Genomic DNA, 21322 nt, shown 5'->3' on the forward strand with positions numbered 1-21322 from the left:
CAAGACTTGTCAGAGGGAAGACGCATACATAGAGAACAGGACAACGTCTCGTTTGACAAATGATACGTTATATCTTATCGCTGTTTATCTCTTCGTTCGTATCTAACAATCTCTTACCATCTTCAAATAAATCAGTATTCAGTGTTCGTTCTGGTATCTCGCTAGAAGGCTTTTGACAACGTAGGAATTTTTTCAATTTGTTCATTCTCCACCGGATCATTCTCTTCTTCTCAGATTTCTCGAATTTGTAGAAATCTCGATAAGTGAAAAGAACCTTCTTTCGTGAACTATTGCCGTTAACTTACCCGTTGGATATTAGTTTATTTTATGGAAATTTAAAGAAAAATCTATTTCTTAAAACGCGTGTTCTCTTATTGTATGAGAAATATGAAGACCAATAAATATGATGAAATATGATAACCTTGAATGACTTTAAGCATCTTATCTTTCAATTCAATTTATTCTTATCTCTTAATAGGAATAAGTCAAATGTATCTTATTAATATGCTTTGTTTGTTTGTGAATTAAATTTAAATAAAATAAAGTAAATATTGGGACAGGAATTAATAATGAAACAGAAAAAATGAACAACGCAAAATTTGTAAAATAATTGCTATTATAAGAAGAAACTATCTAGTTGAATGGCGTATTGACTGAATGGTAACAGAAGTTTCGCACGTGTAACGATTTCGTTCAAGAGAAAAATGCGAGGTTCGTCGAACGACAAGTTGCAACGAAGGGAACCGGAACTCACTTTCAGTGGGCTGGTTAACTTCTCATTGTGTTCCGTTTATGACCGTGACGAAAAAGTACGTACCTCTTTGTCGTCAACCGGAAGAACGCGGAAATCCGTGCTCGAAATCGACAATCGTTAAAACTGCAATTATAATGGAACCTCATTTAACTATTCTCCGTACTCTGTAAACGAATCATCAATTTTTAATCCTTGATATTTAGGCATTGTGAACGTAAAATGCTATAGAAGTAAAGGATTCTCCGTGTTTTTCGGAATTTTTCTTTTTTATTAAAATTCTAAAATTCAAGAATTAGAGAAATTTTATAGAGAAATTTATCAGAGATCATTCCAGCTGTTTGGCATTCCAATGTCTAAATTTGTCTACATTCCAAGTTGCCTCGCAACTAAGGGCTAAAGTTGTCTTCACTAAATAGTGTTCGGAAACCACTTTCTTAGTACATAGTTTGTCACAGTCACTAGCAATTTACGTTGCTTGACGCTAAACTAGCAGTTCATTCTTCTTTAGATATTCTCATTGTCATGTAATATTAGACTCACTTGGACTCGTTTAGATATTTATGTATACGTTTTAGTCGAATTAAAAAGCCTAATTATCCAAATATAAATTCGATCTATTTCCAATCATCTATTAGTCATCCGCTAATAAAAAATAATGATTCACAACTAGACTATTTGTTTAGAAGACTATTCAATTTCCAATGATAACTAACACAACGATAATTAAAATATCACTCGAAGCATTATTATCTTTCTCTATCACCAACACGTGGGCTTCAGTAATCAACATTGATTCACACGTTATCACACGTGTTCTCTTCTAAAGACATAAATCTCAACAAAAGCAAAACAAGAATACAAATCGCGTAATCCCTGACTTCTAAAATATTATTCAGCTTATCATTTAGTTGTGTCCCTTTCCCCTGAGTATTTAGGGAGATTTCTGATCAATGATCAAAGCTCGTTACGAAATTAATTTCGAACAGCGATAAACGAGCTCTTCCCAGCGAGTAACTGCACCGCAGTTCGCTTATCGCGTCACATGTTCGAATTATCTATGAGTTTGCTGGTAGCTGGCCAAACGCGAGGAAAAGTCGCTGGAAACAGTCGTACCGCCGAAAGAATGCAACGACGGTATCGCGTGACTCATGCATCGCGGGTTTTATGCATTCCTCCGTGATGTCATAATCTCTCTCTCTCTCTCTTTCTCTCTCTCTCTCTCTCTCTCTCTCTCGCGAGAGTTTCTTCCCTGTTGTGGGAAATCTTCGATCTCGTTTTACGTATCTTATATCACGAATCTCGTTTGCGTTCGTTCCGCTCCATTAATCGTGTCTTGCCTCTAAAAACGAGAAAAAGCAAAAAAAAATGTATCGTGATTTATCGCGCATAGTCGTTGAAGGATTGCAGAGGAAAAAAGTAAGGAGAAAATGGCCCTAGGTTGATTCTGTTACGGGAAACTCGTTTGATCGATGTTGGCTTGATTGCTGGGTGAAAGAGTATATAATTGTAGGTAATTTGTGACACGAAGGATTTTATTGAATTTCTATATATCTATATTCGTTCCTTCTATATCATGCAAATGAAAGATGTATTTACGACTTGATTTCATAACATCGATGTATGTGGCGCATTATTGGGTAACAATGTAATACTTGAAGGGGAAACTGATTAGTAACAGAAGAAGTATGATAAAATTAAGTATATGATTTTCTTCAGATGTTCAGATAGATGAACTTGTTGTAGGTACACTGGCTATTAGGAAATAACGACTAAATATTTTTAAGATAAAGGAAGCTTAATAACCGAAGAAATACAATAATACAAAATGAATGTATCATTCTTTCGATGAATTCAGATAAATGGATTTCTATCTATTATACCCGATTGATTTTCAGATATACATGCTGCCTTATTTTAATCTATCTACGCAATTATCTCCTAAACTCTTAAGTCCTAAACTATTCATTATTCGAAGCATCTTTATTTTTCAAGTAAAACTTCCTTTGTTATAAAACTTATCGTGTGAAAGAGAAGGTAAGACAACGTAGTGCTTTGTTGCTTATGTTTTCCTTATGTTCTATACGATAAGTTTTACGATATTACAGTTAAAATGACTTTTTAACTAATCATTTATCGATCCAAGTACCTTAATATTTTCTTGTAAAGAATTAAAACGTGCATCGAATGGTGTACAAAAAATGTATAGTTCTATTTAAAAAAAAATGAAAGTCGCTTTGCAATCTCAAAGGCACGTCCACATAGATAAATCTTGTGACCGTCACAAGATGTTCCCCACGAAACAAAGTAAGTTTTGCGTAAAATATTTTTTCAAATAATGAATAGTTTGGAACTTGGAAGATAATATAATTGCACGAATAGATTAAAATGAGATGCCTTGTATTTTTCACGAAAATAAGATATCCAACACGATTTCGTTACTCTCCAATTTCTACTTATCTTCACCTATAGAACCTTCCTCGCTGCAATTGTACAGTAATTTACGACATACGAAGTATACACAATCGCCTCGGAAAGTAAGTTAACGGTCTTACATTTAAACTTTTAGCGGGAGCGTTAACTTATTTCCCAAGGCGACTGTATATTCTCTTAAATCGTACGTCTTCATAATCGTCGTTCGCAGAGACATCAACGCCTGAAACACGGCGATAAATCGTAATTCCAGGCGAATCTACGGTCGAATTCGAGGAAGAGGTGCGGTTTGTGCGAGCATAAAACGTATCGCGAAAGGATGTTCTCGTTTTCGCGGGCTCAGTCATGGCTTTTATCGACGTAATTACTCGTTGCTCACGCGCGTCTATTGATCTTAAACGGAAGCAACCGGAGCCTTCGCTCGCACGCAGCGCGCATTTTAATGGGAGACGTACCGTTTCCTCCGCCGCAGAATGGATTAGTCATGACCTCCAAGAAGTTTCCCAGAAAGCCAGAGTAACGAACCGTCGTCGTCGCCTCTTCTAGATGAGTGACGTGTTCTTACAAGTTATATCTTGCACGAGAGTGTCGTGCGTTGCTCGGGTTCCTCTTCATCTTGTTAACCGGTTCGATGGTTAATAATTTGCTTCGATCGTGAGAATAAGCAGCGGATTTTTCTTTAGGGTCGTTGATCGATAGTTGCGGATCAATTTAGTGTTTTTCGAATACTACTTGCTGCTCCGAATGCTTCGAGGATGTTTTTATGGGATATTTCTTGGTTAATTCTCGGTACGTATATTGTTGAGATAATTATTACACTTTTCTTCAGTACGAAGTGGAGTTTATAGGAGATTATAGATTATAAGAAATCTTTGTTGTTAAAAAGCTTGAATCAGTTGAAAGGGATAATTGTTTGCAGCGATTCTTGTTTCCGATTCTTGTTTGTTGTTGTGTATTTAAGACAACCATTGAATTCTAACAATTGTAACTCAGTACTGATGCGCTATACCTATCACAAATACCGTATCGATATACGAGTATTCAGTTGTTGGTTCTAAATTTGTATCATTTACTCCTTTACACAAGAAGACTAATGGCTAATGGATTAGTTGATTCAACCTTGAGTCGAATGTACGTTTCAAAATCAAGTTCGACGTGAAATTGCATCTTCCTCTGTTATCTCATCATCTTCGTGTCAGCTTACATTATACGCGACTTTGTTCAGGTATAAGGTAATTACGCAGCACGCAATCCACGAACAAGCGCAAGTTTTGCCTTGAAAATGTGTCTTCTATTCATTAACATGACAATGCCCGACCCTGGTCAGCTGAAACGAACCTTCACCGTATGCAAGCGCGTTCCACGCGAGTGTAGATTCATTGTCTGTTTTATGCCATTCAATTCTTTCTCAGGGTCGTCTGCGTGTTTTCGAGGACCTGGAACATTGCAGGCTCCGTAAACTGACTGATAAGTCGTTCTGCGAAGTAAAGTTCACGCGAATACAGTCTCAAGATCACATCTTACGATGCATACCAACAATTGGCATTACGTTAATAGAATTCACAAAAATACCAAATAAATTTAACGTTTGTTTTATAGAAGTTTAATTATCCTCTAATCTGTAACACCAAATTGGATCGTGTCGACACAGCTAACACAAAGAACCTGTACTCTATGAATGATCCGGTAATAAGTCAATACTTTATACCTACACAACTGTAAAAGAAACCATTGTTCCTTTGTGCAACTAGAACAAACCATCTACATACCCATAATCGTCACAAAACTACGAAACTATGCAATTATGAAAATTTCATGATCTCCAAAAGCTCATTGCAATAGCATCCAACTATAATCGTTAATCCTCAAGAATTCTATCTCGATGCTATCTTCTTCATTCTCACAAATTCCTCAATTCAAAACTAGGTTACTCCGCATACCAAAGCTCAAGTAACTAGCAAAAAGAAAAAAAAAAAAAGACAGATTAATATACAGATGACGAAACATTCTCGACATCCTCTCATCTTTCTCCTTCGCACCATCCTAACCAACAGTAGCATAATTCGGCCTGGGGTCCCAGCAAACTCTAGTCCCATCTCTGGGGTCATCTTTCCACGCGACCAACACACACTACATAGTCCTATACGAGTCGAGTGACTTTTTACGCGTCTCTGTTCCTCCTTACCGGCCGTTCGCCTCTCCCTTCCCTTTCTTTGCTGTCCGGCTGCTAAGTGCGGGTGGCGAGGACCGGACCTCCTCCCCCCTCTCCTCACGCTACTCCTACTCGAACACGTTGCCACCACCACCACTACCACCGTTGCAACCGCTCCTCGTGGATCTAACACGTTCGAATTAGTCGTCTCGTTAAGCAGCCTCGTGGCGCGTCGTCGATCAACTCCGTCGTTTGTGTTTGCCTCTCTTGGATCACCAAATCTTTAGTCGTTTGGCGAACGACAACGAGAAACAGCGATTCAACGCCGTGGACCGGTTCGTCGCGTGTTCCTCTGACCGATGCACGCCGCAACCACGGATCCTCCGGTGCTGAAATCGAACTGGAACTACCTGCACCAACCTCGATCGCTTTGTAGACCGGTTTCGTTCTTCCATCGGGCTTCCAACTGGAATCCCTAGTCTACACGAGTTTGTTCAGAGAAGCTTTATTCGAGGTTAGGTTAGACAAAAGTTGGGGAAATTATACGAAATAGAGATTTGTGGTTAAGTGTTGGGTTATGCTAGGTCGTGCGATAATACAGGAGAATTTGTGAGGTGAGGAGATATAAGCCTTTCGGTAGTTTGTGCAGAGACGTGTATGTTCTTGTATAATCGTTTCTCTTTTTCTTTTTATTTCTTTCGACTGTTTCAAACTTCATCAGTTGTTCATTAAAGATTTTTTATTATTGGATAATTGTAGGAGTATCAGGTTTTAAGTTGATGAACAGCTGATACTTTTTTTATGAGATTGACAGTATTATTGGGACTAAAGAAGAATCTTCAACCTGAATTATTGAACAGTCGATATACGAAAACAAACATGTATAATCGCTAAAAAAGTCACGATTGTTATCTCACAAAAAAACTCGGACATCAAAATTACTCATGCCCAATAAATCCCCGGATAAGAATCTACAATTGTAGAGAAAGAAGTCATTATTTATCGGCAGAAGTCCAATCAAGTTGTAAATTGGTATTCACCGACTGATAATCAAACAGCTGATTATCGAAAACATCGGTAAACAGATATCTGATCGAAAAGGGAAGGAAATTCGTCGAAAGCACGGCGCTTGAATCACGCACAGGTAGACTGGAGGAGGCAGCGTAAGGTCACGTGTCTTCAGTCGAAGGAGGATCGATAGAACCGCTGGAATCAGCCGCCAGTGTACAGTGGGACGAAGATCGATCGAGGCAGGTGGATCATCGTGCGCGGCTCGTAGTCAGGGCGTGTCGCTCGAGTTCAGAAAACTTGGTTTCGTTACTGAGCAGCTGAGAACCGCTCTAGTGGAATTACAGTGCGAGCACCAGTCTACCATTTAATACTGGCGCGTCAAATTGTGTGGCGCTAAAATTGTGATCTACACTCAAGTGCAATTGTCATTCGTGTCTCTGAAACTTGTATTATTACATTGAACTTTCTTTTACCGTACGATGACAAGTGTATAAGAGAAAAGTGCAAAAGTTGGATAGTGTACAAACGAGTGAAAACACGAAGAAATTTTCGAGAATTATTATATGGTACTAGTGTCTGGTTCCTTAGAATTGAAAAGAGGGGACGTTACTGGTAATTGATAATACAGATAATACAGGATTCTTCAGGAACTTGCGAGAAAAACTGATTCATCCACAGGGTGTGTATTTTTATTCCCTATTTCAAAGTAAATAATAATCAGGATATAGTATCTCTTTCTAATGAAATAACGAAAGTATTGGCTACTTAATATCGTGATTATGTGAACAGTTCCCTGAACAATTAACAGTTAGAGCACGATATTAGATTTACGTCAAATATTTTGAAAACAAAATTACCGACAGCTATACGCAAGTGAGCGAACATCGCATAAAACTGCTGGCAGCGGTAAACATCGAAATTACGTCTCGCTAAATGCCGGCACTCGTTGTGTTATCTTACAGCAGACGGTCGAAATCGAGCGTGTGTACGTACGGGTGCAACAGCTGCGTAGAAATTTTTACGAAACGATATACACGCGTCGACGTTACGGAGTCCGGTTTTCCAAAAGTCAGCGATTTGCCGACCGGTCGCGGCCGGTGTAACCGTGCGGTCATTGTTCGTAGTTTGTGAACTCGAAAGGCGCGCGTATCGTATCCTGCGAGGAGGAAAAAGGACATCTGGCGAACCAATGTAAAAAGAAGAAAAGGTGGGGGGGGGGACGCGTCGGTAATGGGCGAACGTTGGACTTTCTGCGCTTTCCTCGGTCTTGTTACGTACCCTCCCTTGTTTCGACGTGTTCGTGCACGCACGCACGCGCGCGCGCGCTCAACCGTGCATTAGTGTCACGTGCAGTCAACGAGGGAATCCTGCGTGACCGAAGTTCCTGGCGTACCTCGCAAAAACCGTGATACTTGTTGCTCGTCGCGTGGCTCGATGTAATAATAGTTTGTCCATTCGTTGCATCATTATTCGAGGACGCGTCGCGAGTCGAGAAATCGCGCTGTCTCGATATCGTTCGTGGGGACAGTACGGATGCATCGTTCGAGAGAGACAGAAAAACGTTATTGAGTTTGCGTAACGAATTAACGAGCGTCGAGACGACCAGGTAAATATATTAAGACGTTTGCGAAGATATACGTTTTGGGTTGGATTTAGGTTATTCAAATACACTTTTTTTACACTTTAGGAAGGGCCAGGTAATGATATAAATATTTACCGTCAGCAATAAGTATCAGAAGAATTATCATTGGTTACTTTTATTGAGAAAGTCTAGAATACTTCGTTTTATTTAATGTTAATAAAAAGTGGAGGTTAGCTTGACTTCGAAGAGGCATAAGTAACAGAGTTTTAATAAAATAACTGGAAAATAAATACAATGGAAAACATTCGGTTTGTACTACATAAATATCATCGAGCATTCTAATACTTATGGTTGGATTTCCGATACTTATAAATTTGAAGGAAATTTTTTCGTAAGAATCTTGATGATAAAAAGACACTTTAAAAATGAGTAATACCCTCGTATTTAGAAATCATAAAAAGATAAATTGATAAAGTAAAATGTGATCATAAAAAGATGGATGGATATTATTGAAATCACGTTGACCTTTAATTAAAGATCAGGTTCTTTTAAAATTGGATTAAACACAATTGCATCCTTTAAACACTAGTATACTCGTTAATTGCTTGATTGAAACCTGTTATATCATTCTCGTGGCGCTCGTTGGTACAATTTACACGAGTTTCTTGCTCGGTTTTTATAGCTTCCACCTGTCTTGCTTTTCTACGTTCTGTCTTACAACAAAAAAGGATAGCTATCTCGAACGTAGTTAAGCCAGCACAGGTACAATCAGGTACATGCGTTCTTCTACCTGCGGAACCGCGTTCTTTGGTCGAAACGCATTCTTTCAGAGAAAACATTGACAAGGTGAGCTAGAGATATTTCCTTCGCGTTGAATTATATCCAGAGTGCTAAAGCTTCTAGTACTACTCTACTACCTTGTGAGCAAGGCTAATTTCTAAACTAAAATATTCTATCGCATAACAGCATCCATAATACTGACAGCGTTGGTAATCAAGAAATATCAATCTGTGTAATACAAATCATGACATAGCAAGGCTGTAAATTCAAACATCAAATAGCAGTACCGACTGATGTCTTAGAACTGTAGACTCACTTAAAGCCGTATACTGCAGTCTGTTTTAGCGTTCTACTTTTGTCTAATTATCATTAATAAGTAGAAAAATTACAAGTATTAATCTGTTAACCGAGGAAAATGAGTTCACTCGGATTCTTTATATCTTAGACATAGCAATTTCTTTATGCGTGGATTCCTATATTTTAATATATCGTTCTGTGTCCGTGGAAAATAACCTGTATCATATTTATAATTGGAAAAATAAAAATCGACCTATTTGATTATAATTATGATTGCAGCACGACTCGGTTAAAAGACTGAGAAATTGCGAGGAAAAATTGTTACAAAAATACGCACAAATTTTTATTCCGCTATAAAGTACATCGACTTCGTATTAAAATTTCGTTTATATAACCTTGGCCAAAGTTTCAGGTTTTTATGTGCCCATATTTCTGTCAATTTTTTGTCCCGGTATCTTAAAACTTGGTTACCTTGACTACTCTGACGATCTCGTACATCGCGATCATTACTATATTACCGTTCTATTCTATTTATTCTATTATCCTGGTACCGCGGATTAACGAAGAACATTAGAAACTCATTAAGAACACGGCGTAGGGTCATCTTTCTCGTAGAATTCGTGTTGTCCGGCCAGGTTATTTCCGGCTCGCAATTCCGATATTTTTAGGGGCGATTCTATGTTTGGCCGTGGCACGGCTCTTGCCTCGTGTGTTATGTTATAATCCAGCCCCGAAATATAGCGGACATCTGGGCAAATATACAGTTCGATTTCACGAGCGCGGCAGACGAACAACAATTGACTAGCGATCGAAATCGCGGTCCGCTTTGTTCCGTTTTTAAACCTTTCGAACCAGGAAAGAAAACATCCTTTCGAAGCAACGTGTTTATAACATTTCCTTTGTTCTACAACCTCAGTTTGGAATATCTTCCTTCCGATTGAGTTTTTATGAGTTTGGTGTATTTGGACTTACTGGATTTAAATTGCACGCGTTTTTGGCGAATACAGGAGGAATGGAGGAAAGTAAGATTTTGATTCGTGATCGAGGTACGGGCTTATATTTATTACTATGTGGAAAATGAATATATATGTTTCTAGATGTGTCCGCAGAGAATTTTAAACTGTTCGAAGAACAGATGTTCTTCTTGGTTAGGAAGTATTGCGAAGGATAAGGAAAGTTCCGCTTGAATATTATTCATATATTATAATATTTTAATACAAATTACTATATAATTAACATGGTCGAAAGAAACTAGGGGTAATCAAAAAATGTCTGCACTTATACCAAGCAATATTGAAATTCTTAAAAATCAAACATCTATCATTAATAATAACATATTATTAATTTAACATATTATCACGTATTGGGAAAAAATTGAGAGAAAAATTACGAAACTTTGACAAAAACTTTACGATAATTCGTATAAAGCGTATATATAAAATCTTGCGATATAGAAACAAATTTTATCCGAAAGTTGCTTAGTAGAATTTAATATCGAACAACGAAAGGCAGATTTCGATGAATGAGTTAAGTAAATAAACAAGGAATTAAACCCTATGCCAATGCTATCCAAAGTATAGTTCTATAAATATAGTTTGCTAGACTAATCAGCGGTTACCGTGGTGAATTCGTTTCGTATCAACGAAAATATGACGAGTACACTGTGTGATAAGCGAGTAGAACTGTTCAAGGTTTCAGTTAAATACATCGCCGCGTCGATCGTTCGACTGGTTACGATTCCGCTCGCGTATTCGCTGGTTAGAGCCAGCTATTTCCTCCGGACGATGCGACGGTCTTCTCCGAAGCGATTTCGTACGATTATACTTTTCAATGCTGGCAGTATTTAATTATGCGCTCGAGCGACCAATTCGACGAAAGGTTGAGGCGCACGCTGCTCGCATTGCCGCGCAAATGTAAATGACCGTGAATGTGAATTCCCGGCATGTTAATATACCTTGCTCGATAAACGCTTTTAGTTCCTACCGCGATAAACGACTGTTTCACAGAGATAAACTGAGATAAACTGTGAATTCCGTTGCAACAGGGATTGAAACGTTAGATTACTAGATGCGATAAGAAGAGCAGAAATCTCCGTCTCACGTGCATTTAAGCTCATGTTGCTTTGCAAACTAAATATTTATTATTGTAGGTACATTGAGACTTCGTTAAATGAACAGCTTTATACAAATTATTAATCCCTTTGCTCAGAAGTTTTTCAACGATGTATCGCAAATCTTCAATAAACAGTGCTACAATTATGTACTACAGTATTGACTAAAATATTAACTCATTAAATTATATATTGTATATTACAATATGTATATATATTAGATTATATATTAGAAGAAACGGTATATATTGAAACTTGTCAATGTTAATCCATATTCTATTTTGCAGTTTACTCACGTAAATACGTATGTACGTTTAAGTGATCGGATATAGATATGTTAATATAGACGTTCTCGAGTGTTTCAATACACGTGGCTTAGAGACCTCGAATATCGATGTACAAGGATATTGAGACGTATAATTATCCATGTAATTAAGTACATGAATTTTTAATTCTTTAGAACACGATACACGTGTTTTGAGTGTACAGGATCTCTTTAACACGAATTCAAAACCGTGATCTTTAGAAATTATTAAGTTTTTGTAATGAATATTTATTTTCTTTTGTCGGTCGATGAATTTGATTTATTCGATGGAGATGCCTGACGTTAATTGCTAGCGATTTAATGCGTTATCGAGGATTCCTTTCAGCGGTCTGGTTGGAAGCATTTTAAACGGGACTCTGTTTCCTGACCCATTGAGCGCCACAATCAAGTTTAATTAGCAGTATTATGAGTCAGCTAGGGTCATTAGCGTGTCCAAATACGTCGCAGTTTGTGCAGTTATTTAGAAATCGCTGACCTGAAAGCTTTGTTTCCTAAACTAAGCCGCATTGTCGTCGCCGATGAAGTATCTTAACATATTGTTATATAATTGGCTCTCTCTTACGCAAACTCTATCACGCGTAAGCAGCTACTTTCATAACTGGATAAATTTCGCTCACTTTATTTCTACACAAGTTAATAAATACTATCTAACATAGTGAATAACTTACACGATATAATATTTTAATAATTGTTTAACAGCTCTGACCAGTCAATAATGTGTTAATATAGTGTATATTACGTGAAAGTGACTAATGATTTCAAAGTTTATAGAGATGCAGTAGTTAATCTGGTAGTCGTTGGAATATCAAACTGAATTACATACGGAACCATAGATCTGTCACCTTGCTATCAAAAGTCCATAAAATACGTATACGTGTCACAGTGAAAGCGTAAAATTTAGTAAATATAGTATATGCCGACTAGTTAAGTTACTATATCATAAAACTAGGAAGTATCATAAAACCGTAAAACTGTCTACTCTATCCAGTAAACGTAGGTATTCATCTATTGATAACACAGTATGCTGCTGTCGGTAAAATTTTTCATTTCATTACTCGCGAATACATTTACTTACCAAATTAGCATCTGTATACATTGACCGGTAAGCATATATCTTTACCAAATTAATACATTCAGTGTAACATATCCATATTTTAAAACGAGCCATTTATCTCTCTTAGTCTCCTTTCTCCGCCACAAAACCGCACCCAGATACCAAAAATATTGACCCATTTTCACTTTACGTGTAACAATCGACCACCTAAAAATAACCACTCTATTCACTAGAACGTCCATATCTCCGACTTGTGTCACGATTCAACGAAATATCACAAAGGCTGCAACGAATTCCAGTCACATACGCCCACGACGCACGATATATGTATACAACGTTACTTAAGTCCCTTTTCAACGAATGAATAGATCGCCAGACGTAAGTAGCCTCTGGTCTACAAATTACGCGGGCATTTGTCGTTCAATCGTTGTTCAATCTACAGCTTGTACCAGCAGCTTATTTATCTTGTTAAGCGACGAATGCTCTTTCATGGAGCCACCGTGGTGTTTCAACAATGGGTTTACGATAAGAAACGCGGGAAAAGACGGTTTCTATGATCGCGATACGCTGCGTGAATTCATCGCGTGTCGAAAGTCGTGCTCGGTTCGTCAATTAGGTTCAATTGATCGTAGGTGCGATGCATTCTTGGACGAATTATGTGGTCGTCGTTTGATTGTCGTTCGTTGTGAATGCAATAATTATATGGGTGATGCAATGATTCCTATTGTGGAGATGGTAATTCGCTTGTGATTATTACGTGGAAAAGATAATAAGGTTTGACTGACGCTGGTCGAGAAGCTCTGATAATTAAAGTGTTTCCTCGTTTTTTTTTTTTCAGATCTGTAGATCTGTGAAATGAAAAAGAAGATTTTGCAGTTAATTTTTTATGGTAACTGCATTATATACGTTTGATCGTTTCCCACGTTCGATTTCTTCATCGTATCATAATATGATACCTGCCGAGTAATCTTAGTCGTTGCTTAATTACTTTTCCAAATGAGCGAGGCGATATTTAAATCGTAATTAATTCCTCATCAATCATTTTACGACATTTGATCGTCATTCCTGAAATAGTTATCAACTATCTTGGAATTTGTATGATTTTGTCAGATCTTGCCCATGGAAATCTCGGTAACAGTTTGAGAACAGATTCGAAAAGAGCGCCGTTTACGAGCGACTTAATGGCCGTCCGTTTTTAATATACAGCGAAATCCGGCGTTTTCCAGGCGCATGCAGTTATTTACGCAAGAATTACTTTAATGTTTACGAGCATCGAGGAGCGTGGCATCGTCGCGAATTTTCCAGATTTAATGGGCCGCGGTCGGGAATCTAGAAATAGGGAGTTAAGACGAGCGGAAGTTACGCCTTGGTTGCGAGTTAGGCTACCGCGAGTAACAGTCGTTCTGAACATTTTAAGCACTCTTTTTTCTTTAAATCTTCGCGTTCCTGCGGTTGTACGTGGTCTTCCTCGCAGATGTACGTAGATCGAAGCAACGAGCTTGAAAGAACGTATACTCTTCGTTTTTACAATGGAATTATTCGCCGATTTGTACTTTAGATGTATTTTCTAACCACAGAAAGAAATACGAAGTTAGGATAAAGTTTCTCAGGATATTTACATTTTACGGGATATTTTATTTAAATTATTTTAAATTATTAAAAGGATATTATTTTATGTAAATGACTCAAAATATCCCTTGAATCATTGTGCGGTTGGAATATTATAACCAGAAATTCAAATGCCTTATTTACAGAATACTAAGAGAAAGATTTATGAATTTAAAAAGTTGGCAATCCCCAATGTTTGTGACTCAAATAACTTCGTTGTGCGACGCACCACACAAAAGCAACCGTTGACGTATCAATTCTGAAAAAAGCACTCTCTTTATACGAATGTCGATAGAGATTCGGAATATTTTTGTTGGAGCACATGTACCTACGATTTCACGTTCATTTACACAGATAACACGGTATTGACAAACTTCAAAAGATAGTAGCTCGGTTTTACGATTAATCCTCGAATCTTTTACCCCTTTCAAACGGCATTACCAGAATATCACTCTTAATTTGAAAAAGTGTTCGCTTTACTCACTGACAATTCCTCGAATCGACAAACACACTGTGAAACCGATTGAACGACGGAAAAAAAACCAGGCCATAGAACATTCGATACAGAACGAATCCAATCGCGCTATACACACGGACATGCAGCCTACACGCACACAATATCATCGCAAGAAATGAATTCTCTGTTAGAGAGCATCCCGGTTCGTTCCGAAAGAGCGAAATAAAAATTCCCTTTCGAAAAAGCGGTAACGAAAAAAAAAAAGGAAAGGATAAAAATAAAAAAAGAGGGGGAAGAAAGGAAGAAGAAGAGAGAAAGAGGGGAAAAAATGAAACAAGCAAGTGGGTAACAAGAGGAGGCAAAAAGGAGACGCGAGAGAGGATGCGAGAGGAGAAGAGAAAGGAATAAAGAGAACACATTCGACGCGGTAGTTTCTCACGGCGGTGGGAGTGTCGCAAACTGGCGACGAAATAAAGGCGAAAGAAAAAGCGCATAATGTCGCAGCTCTTCCCAATTACTGCGATTAAACGGATTCCCTTGCTAGGGAAACTATTACGCCGTGAAAGCCAGCGGTCGCTCGTGCGATGGCGGGAAGAATGGCAACGAGAGAAAAAATCCCTCGGGAGAGTCGCGTCGGTGAGACAGAGAAGGAGATAATGGGAACCAGGGGAAAGGAAAAAAGGAAGGAAAGGAAGAGAAAAATTTAGTAGGAGAAGGTGTACGAAAAGGGGGTGGTTGAGGTTGATGGAAGGAAAGGGAAAGGCAGATAGAAGGCGGAGAAACGGGAGAAAGGGACGACGATGAGGATTTATGTAATTTGTGTATATGACTTGAATAACTGCCTACATAATATAACGCTGGTGGCTGGAGTGCGCGCGAGCAGGCGACGCCCTTCATCATGGAGCTTTAATTAAAATTACGTACGTTTGCTGCTTGTAACGTGCGCTCGCGACTTCTCTCTCTTTCTCTTGCTGCAACCCTCTCTCTGGTCTACCGCTGCTACCTCTTCCTGTTCCTTTCTTTTTCCCTTTTTATCACTCTCCGTCTCCGTCTGTTTAATATTTTTATGAGCTTTTCACGACGCCTGGACGTACACTTGCACGTACAGGGTCTCTCGAATGTACTCGTACCGGAGAGGATACACACAGTGTCTTTGAAAGGCGTTCATAGCCGCTGCTTAAAGTGGTACTTTTTTCGTTTCTTTCTCTCTCCTCCCTCTTCCTCGTCCCCGCGTTCTCTTCCTTTCGTTCCCTTTTCTTCGACCGTCTATGCGGCCTCGCGCGAGCCTCTCCCGGGCCCATTCGTACGTGCGTAGGTGGCGCGAATTCTCATTTGTGAAATTCGAATGAAAGAATTTCCATGGTTAGTCCCGCGACGCTCCCGAGACGTCGATTATAACAGCGTCCGCTGAAAACCACCGTGGATTGTCCTTAGTGTCGGCGTGACGCGGCTCCCGTGAGAGTTCACCCTCGAGACGCGAGCTGACACCGCCGCGCCGACACCATGAAAAGAGCGAACACAACCGCGAGAACGTGGATGGGGGAATTATTTGCACCTGTCGAAGCGGAATTGTGCGACCATTTAAGTTCTAGAGAGGCGTCGTAAGGCGTTATAAGACGTCATAAGAAGTCTACGTTAACTGAACGCGCTTCGTAATTATAGATTTACGTGGCAGGCTTGATGATACGAATATATAGGGTGGTGTTATTCAGAGATTTAATTGGGTTGAGATTTTGTTCTCCGACTATGCAATATTTAACAGTTGTTTCGTTGGTTGATTTGTGGAAGGGTTTTCAGATAATTTGATTCGGGAAGTTTAGAAAGAATTTAGAGGAATTTTAACGTTTTATCGAATATTATATACTGCCTGGTATAAGCGTTGGGAATTTACTCGTTATCTATATTTATTGGAAAATCTACCAGATCTTACTTTACTTGATATTTTATTGGTGTAAACGCAGCGATAATCGTGGAATTTGCACTCAACATCAGTTGGTGTTCTGATACTTATGGTTGGTAGTGTACATTTTGTTTCTTTTTTCGGGTCCATCTTATAAACTTTACAAAGATAGCTGGAACTCTTTCTCCTGAAAAGTCTTTCATCTTTCATCAAAGTCTTTTTGTTAATGATTTAATAAAAGTAGCTTCTACAAGATTCTATATTTAGTTGTCATTGAATAAATTTTGTGAAGAATCAATAACTTTCAGTGAATTTGGCAGTTCGTGTATAATGATATTTCTCGATTTATTTTACTCTAGGCGAATTTTCTCAAATTTCGAAAAATTTAATGCGGAGAATCGTTTTTTCAGCCACTGTTCGTGACAGAAAACATCGATTTTGCAATAATCTTCGCCGATCTGAATTTGTTTGTTCCGTTGGCGGTGTGTTGTGCACGGTCGAACCGCGATGTCCACTGTTTGTCTGTTCTCTTCAATCACGGCGAATGTAACGCTCGCAACAAGTGCACGCGCAAATGATTTTTTTATGGTACTTTGACCCCCAAACGTTTTATCCGCGTTCTTTATTTACTCGAAACCTGAATTTATTTGCGAGCAACCGTACGTCGCGACGTTGAACGCACGAACGGACGCGTTTCGAATATCTAACGCGTTTTTATCGTTTTCTCTCCTTTTTTCTGGATTCTCTCTATGTGAGGATAGACTAACCAACCAAAATATTTTTTTACGATCGTACCGAACGTTTTGAAAAACAATAAACTTCTTAAGAGAAATTGGAGTGCAACGAAAAATTGGACTGAGGATTTTTCTATGATAAATTTTCTAGAAGATATAATTGTCTAGGAAGTATCTGATTTAATTGGAACTACGATAAAATTTAAAACATTCCGCTCTTGTATTTGTCTGAATTCTTTCGAATAACTTGAATAAACGTTCTGTGGTTAAACCTGAATTTAAAGTGCAGAAAACCGCAAATGTAAACTAATCCCGGAATATTAACCGCAGATGCCAGTCTGTGAAACGCAGTTTTATGAAACTATGTTTTTTCTTATTATATTAGTCAATTCCTCTACGATCGTAAAACGGTTTAATACTGCGTACAAATAAAGGGTTTCAAAATAACAATAAAGGTTTCGTTTTGCTAAACACTAAAGAGTTCCCTTAACACTAAAGGAACTTAAGAAATTTCGTTTCTTTTCCCTTCTAATTTTTAAAATTATACATTTAAATATCTGATTGAACATTCGTTCTTGAATCTCATAATTTTCAAGAAGAACGAATTTTTCAATTCTGTATATATCATCGAGCCATGAGGGCGCAATTTACAGTAATTGTTTAACTACATCTGTGCCGAGAGTCGGTTTTGATTATCTTCCGCGAACTAATCTCGTGAAGGCATCGAACAATGACGAATCTGTAATGAATATTCAACGTATCCGTGAATTCGTTCGTACGCGGCTGCTATCCATTATGGATATCCGTTGGCTGATCCCAGACAGGCTCGACGTGTTTGCGTTGAAAACTGTTCGAAATTGCTGGTCAGCTAAGTTTCAAGAATACAACATTGATAGAGGGAAGATAGATTTATACGTTTGACTATATGGCTACTGAAACCTAGTTTTCATAAATTTAGTCACTGAGTTAGGAAATCTATATTTTCATGACGATATTCAAAGAGATGGGATCACTTTCTACATATAATTATTGTAAGAATAAAATCTAATCTCATAAAAATTCATAATCACTGATCATATCTCCAGTTTATTCATAAGTCATCAAACAAATATCATCAAAATCTTCTTTAATTAAACTTTAAATAATCTATATTTTTCATAACATCTAAATAACATCTAGATAACATCTAAAGACTCTTTGATCGCTAAATATTTCTTATTATTATAGACATCGTCGTAATTCACACGAAATAATCGAGTCATATCGTAATTTCAACAGGTTTGTTGAAAGGATCCGTGACGGCTGAACGGCCGCGCACGCTGCGTCGCTTGCGGAACGTTTACGGGCCATCCGCATGCGGAATGGGAACCGGAGGTGATGGTGGTGGCGGAGAACGTCTCGAAGACGGAGAAGTCTCGTTCCGGTCGGATCGTGATCGCGAGAGGGACGAGAAAACCCTTAGCATAATGAGCCCGTTCGACGAGCAGGAGGAATGGGCCAAAATTTCAGAGATCATGGCGTCGTTTGGCACGGGCCTCGTCAGAGAATCTGTCTTCGTCACAGAATTGGAGAAGGAATTCCAGACGAGACTAGGTATGCGTCAAGATTCAGAAATTGGAAATATCGAAATATCGAAGTGTATCGCTGTTGGTTATAATCCAATAAATAAATAAGTTCGAAAGAATAACTGGCATAAATGAGAAAATCTGTAATTAAAAAAGAGAAAAAAAGAAGGGGGAATAAAATCTAATTTTTAATAGAAAATTTCGTATGTTCGATCGTTTCTCGACAAATATTTGCTATTAATTGGTGATTTCATCTGATTTGTACGCAGGTCTGAGTTCAGACACCAGCAGCAGCCCTATTGTCTCTACTTCCGTTGGTCAGTGGTTGTCAACGTTGGGCCTGGCTGATTACGAGAACCTCTTCATCAACTATGGTTTTGATGATCTGGATTTCATAGTACGTGCTTGTATATTATATCTTCCTTGCTTTTTAAAGATGTAATCCAATACCAATTTTGTTATTGATAAACTTGGTACAATACCAATTTTACAAATATGAATAGAATAAAAAATAAGCTCTTTTAGCTAAACTTTAAATTCCAACGAAGGAATTATATTAGAATATCTGATCAAAGATTTATCAAATTTATTACATGATTAACACTTGCCCTAAAAACCTTGAAAACTCTGCTTTTTCTAACAGAATGGAGTTTTGGACGAGACCGATCTGAAGGACATGGAGATCACCAGCGATCAAGAGCGTGCCGTGATAATGGACGCGGTCGATTTATTGAAAAAACGCGTAGACAAACGATCCGGCGGGAATAGTCAATCCGTGGACGAATGGTTGAAGAGTATTCACCTGGAAAATTACGCGGAAACTTTCAAGAAAAACTTGTACACGGACATGGAACGTGTGAGATGCGTGTGGGAGGTCGAATTGGCGACCGTCTTAGAGATCCAGAAGCCAGCTCATCGTAAGAGGATCCTCGCGTCGGTCAGCGGATCGAGCGCGCGTGCGCAGAATCGCAACTGCACCGGGCCCAACTTGGAGGATCTCAATAAGGATCTGAACACCTTGGTGAGTAAAACCGCATGTTCTGTCTGAATACGAATCGGCTGTGTAGCATGTTGCCGGCTGACGATTCGTATGGAATCGATAATGGAGAGGAGAGGAGGGGCGTCTGTAAAAATCGCAGAAATATTTGAACCGTAGACGTTGAGTTGAATTTAGACTTTGATATTTTTAGTTTTGTATGCAGTAGCTGTGTTAGGCGTTGGAGATTCTCTATGGAATTTTAGGGTGTGTTGCGAATTAAGGAATTTCTATAGGTTCACCTTGAGTTGTGAATTATTGTTTTTTCTTGAAATTGGCTTTCGTCGCTTATAATCGATTATAGATTTATTTTCCAATTAATTCGAGTAAACAGACGTAGTGCTTAATACAGATAAATGAACATTAGATGTTCGGCAAAGGATAACAAATACTTTAAGGAACTATCGCACGATATCAATCAGTATTACACGATTACATCACAAACACTTACACCACGCCACTGTTACGTCGACCTACTCCTCATCTTCACAAAATTTTACTTCATCTTTCAAAAAATGTACAAACTTCTTAAGATATATACTCAAAACAGCATACACGAATCTCACAACTCTAAAGGCAACGATCAATCCCAGGAAAACGAGTAAAACGACTGGACCGATTGAAGCGCGAAAACTGGAAAGGGTTAACGAGGTTCATCGCAGCGATCGACCTACGTGACGCTCTTGTTCCGCCGATTGTGTCACCTGTCGCGTGATAGGGAGCGCGTCACATCGCGAAGATCATTTTAAGAGTGTATTGGAATCAAACAGAGAGAGAACGTGTTAAAAGAGACAAAATGAAAGAGGCTGAGTGAGTGTCGCGTGTGAAGGGATCCTGTTAAGAATTTCGTTGACACGGGGTGTCTGACGAGGGCCGCAGAGCACTTGGGCAAAAAGAGGGTGGCAGCGACACACACCGAAGCAAGCTCGATCGCTTGCATCGGCTTTCAGCCGATCGCGTCATAATGTAAATATCGTGGCTAATTGGAGAGGCGTTATTGTAACAGGCGTATCGTATCATCACGGCTCTAGCTAGCTACCTGTTCGCTACTGACTCACCTCACGAGACGACACTCGAACAAGCTTTCAGGCTGATCGCTCGAGCGGACGCTAATAGTTTTTGTTCGGGCGCCTCGAGCGCGATACGTGCATCCGTTAACGAGCTACTCTACCGCCTCGCGTCTCTACGCCTGGTCTTTTCGCCGGTGCTCCCTTAATTAGCTAATTAAATTCGATTAATGGCCGTCGGTCGACGCGCACACGTCCAAATTGCTCTCTTTGTTCCTCCGTTTCTCTGCTTCTTACGTCCATTCTTTTCTCGTAATCGAATTTCACGATTGCCGGCCCGTGCAGAGAGTTCCATCTCTCGTACGCGAGCCATCCATCTGTTCCGTCTGCGGATTAACCCTCGAACGCCGGATGCTCGAGAATCATTTTCGTCCACCATTCAAGTTCCAATAGATGCATCGTGGGAGGTGAATTTTCATGCTGGATTTTGAGTTTAGTATATTTCCAAATATTTTTGTTA

General features: G+C 38.9%; 1 protein-coding gene across 2 annotated transcripts in view; it reads left to right on the forward strand.

The window, feature by feature from the left end:
• The window catches only part of LOC139987772 (ankyrin repeat and SAM domain-containing protein 1A), an 83398-nt gene that overhangs the window by 46906 nt on the left and 15170 nt on the right, over positions 1–21322 (forward strand). For both annotated transcript variants that reach the window (XM_072004404.1, XM_072004412.1), the window contains 3 exons: positions 18473–18787; positions 19029–19156; positions 19403–19780. In XM_072004404.1, coding sequence (XP_071860505.1) covers positions 18473–18787; positions 19029–19156; positions 19403–19780 — 821 coding nt within the window. The remainder of the gene's footprint in view (positions 1–18472; positions 18788–19028; positions 19157–19402; positions 19781–21322) is intronic.

Source organism: Bombus fervidus, chromosome 1 (assembly GCF_041682495.2).
Source record: "Bombus fervidus isolate BK054 chromosome 1, iyBomFerv1, whole genome shotgun sequence".
NCBI lineage: Eukaryota > Metazoa > Arthropoda > Insecta > Hymenoptera > Apidae > Bombus > Bombus fervidus.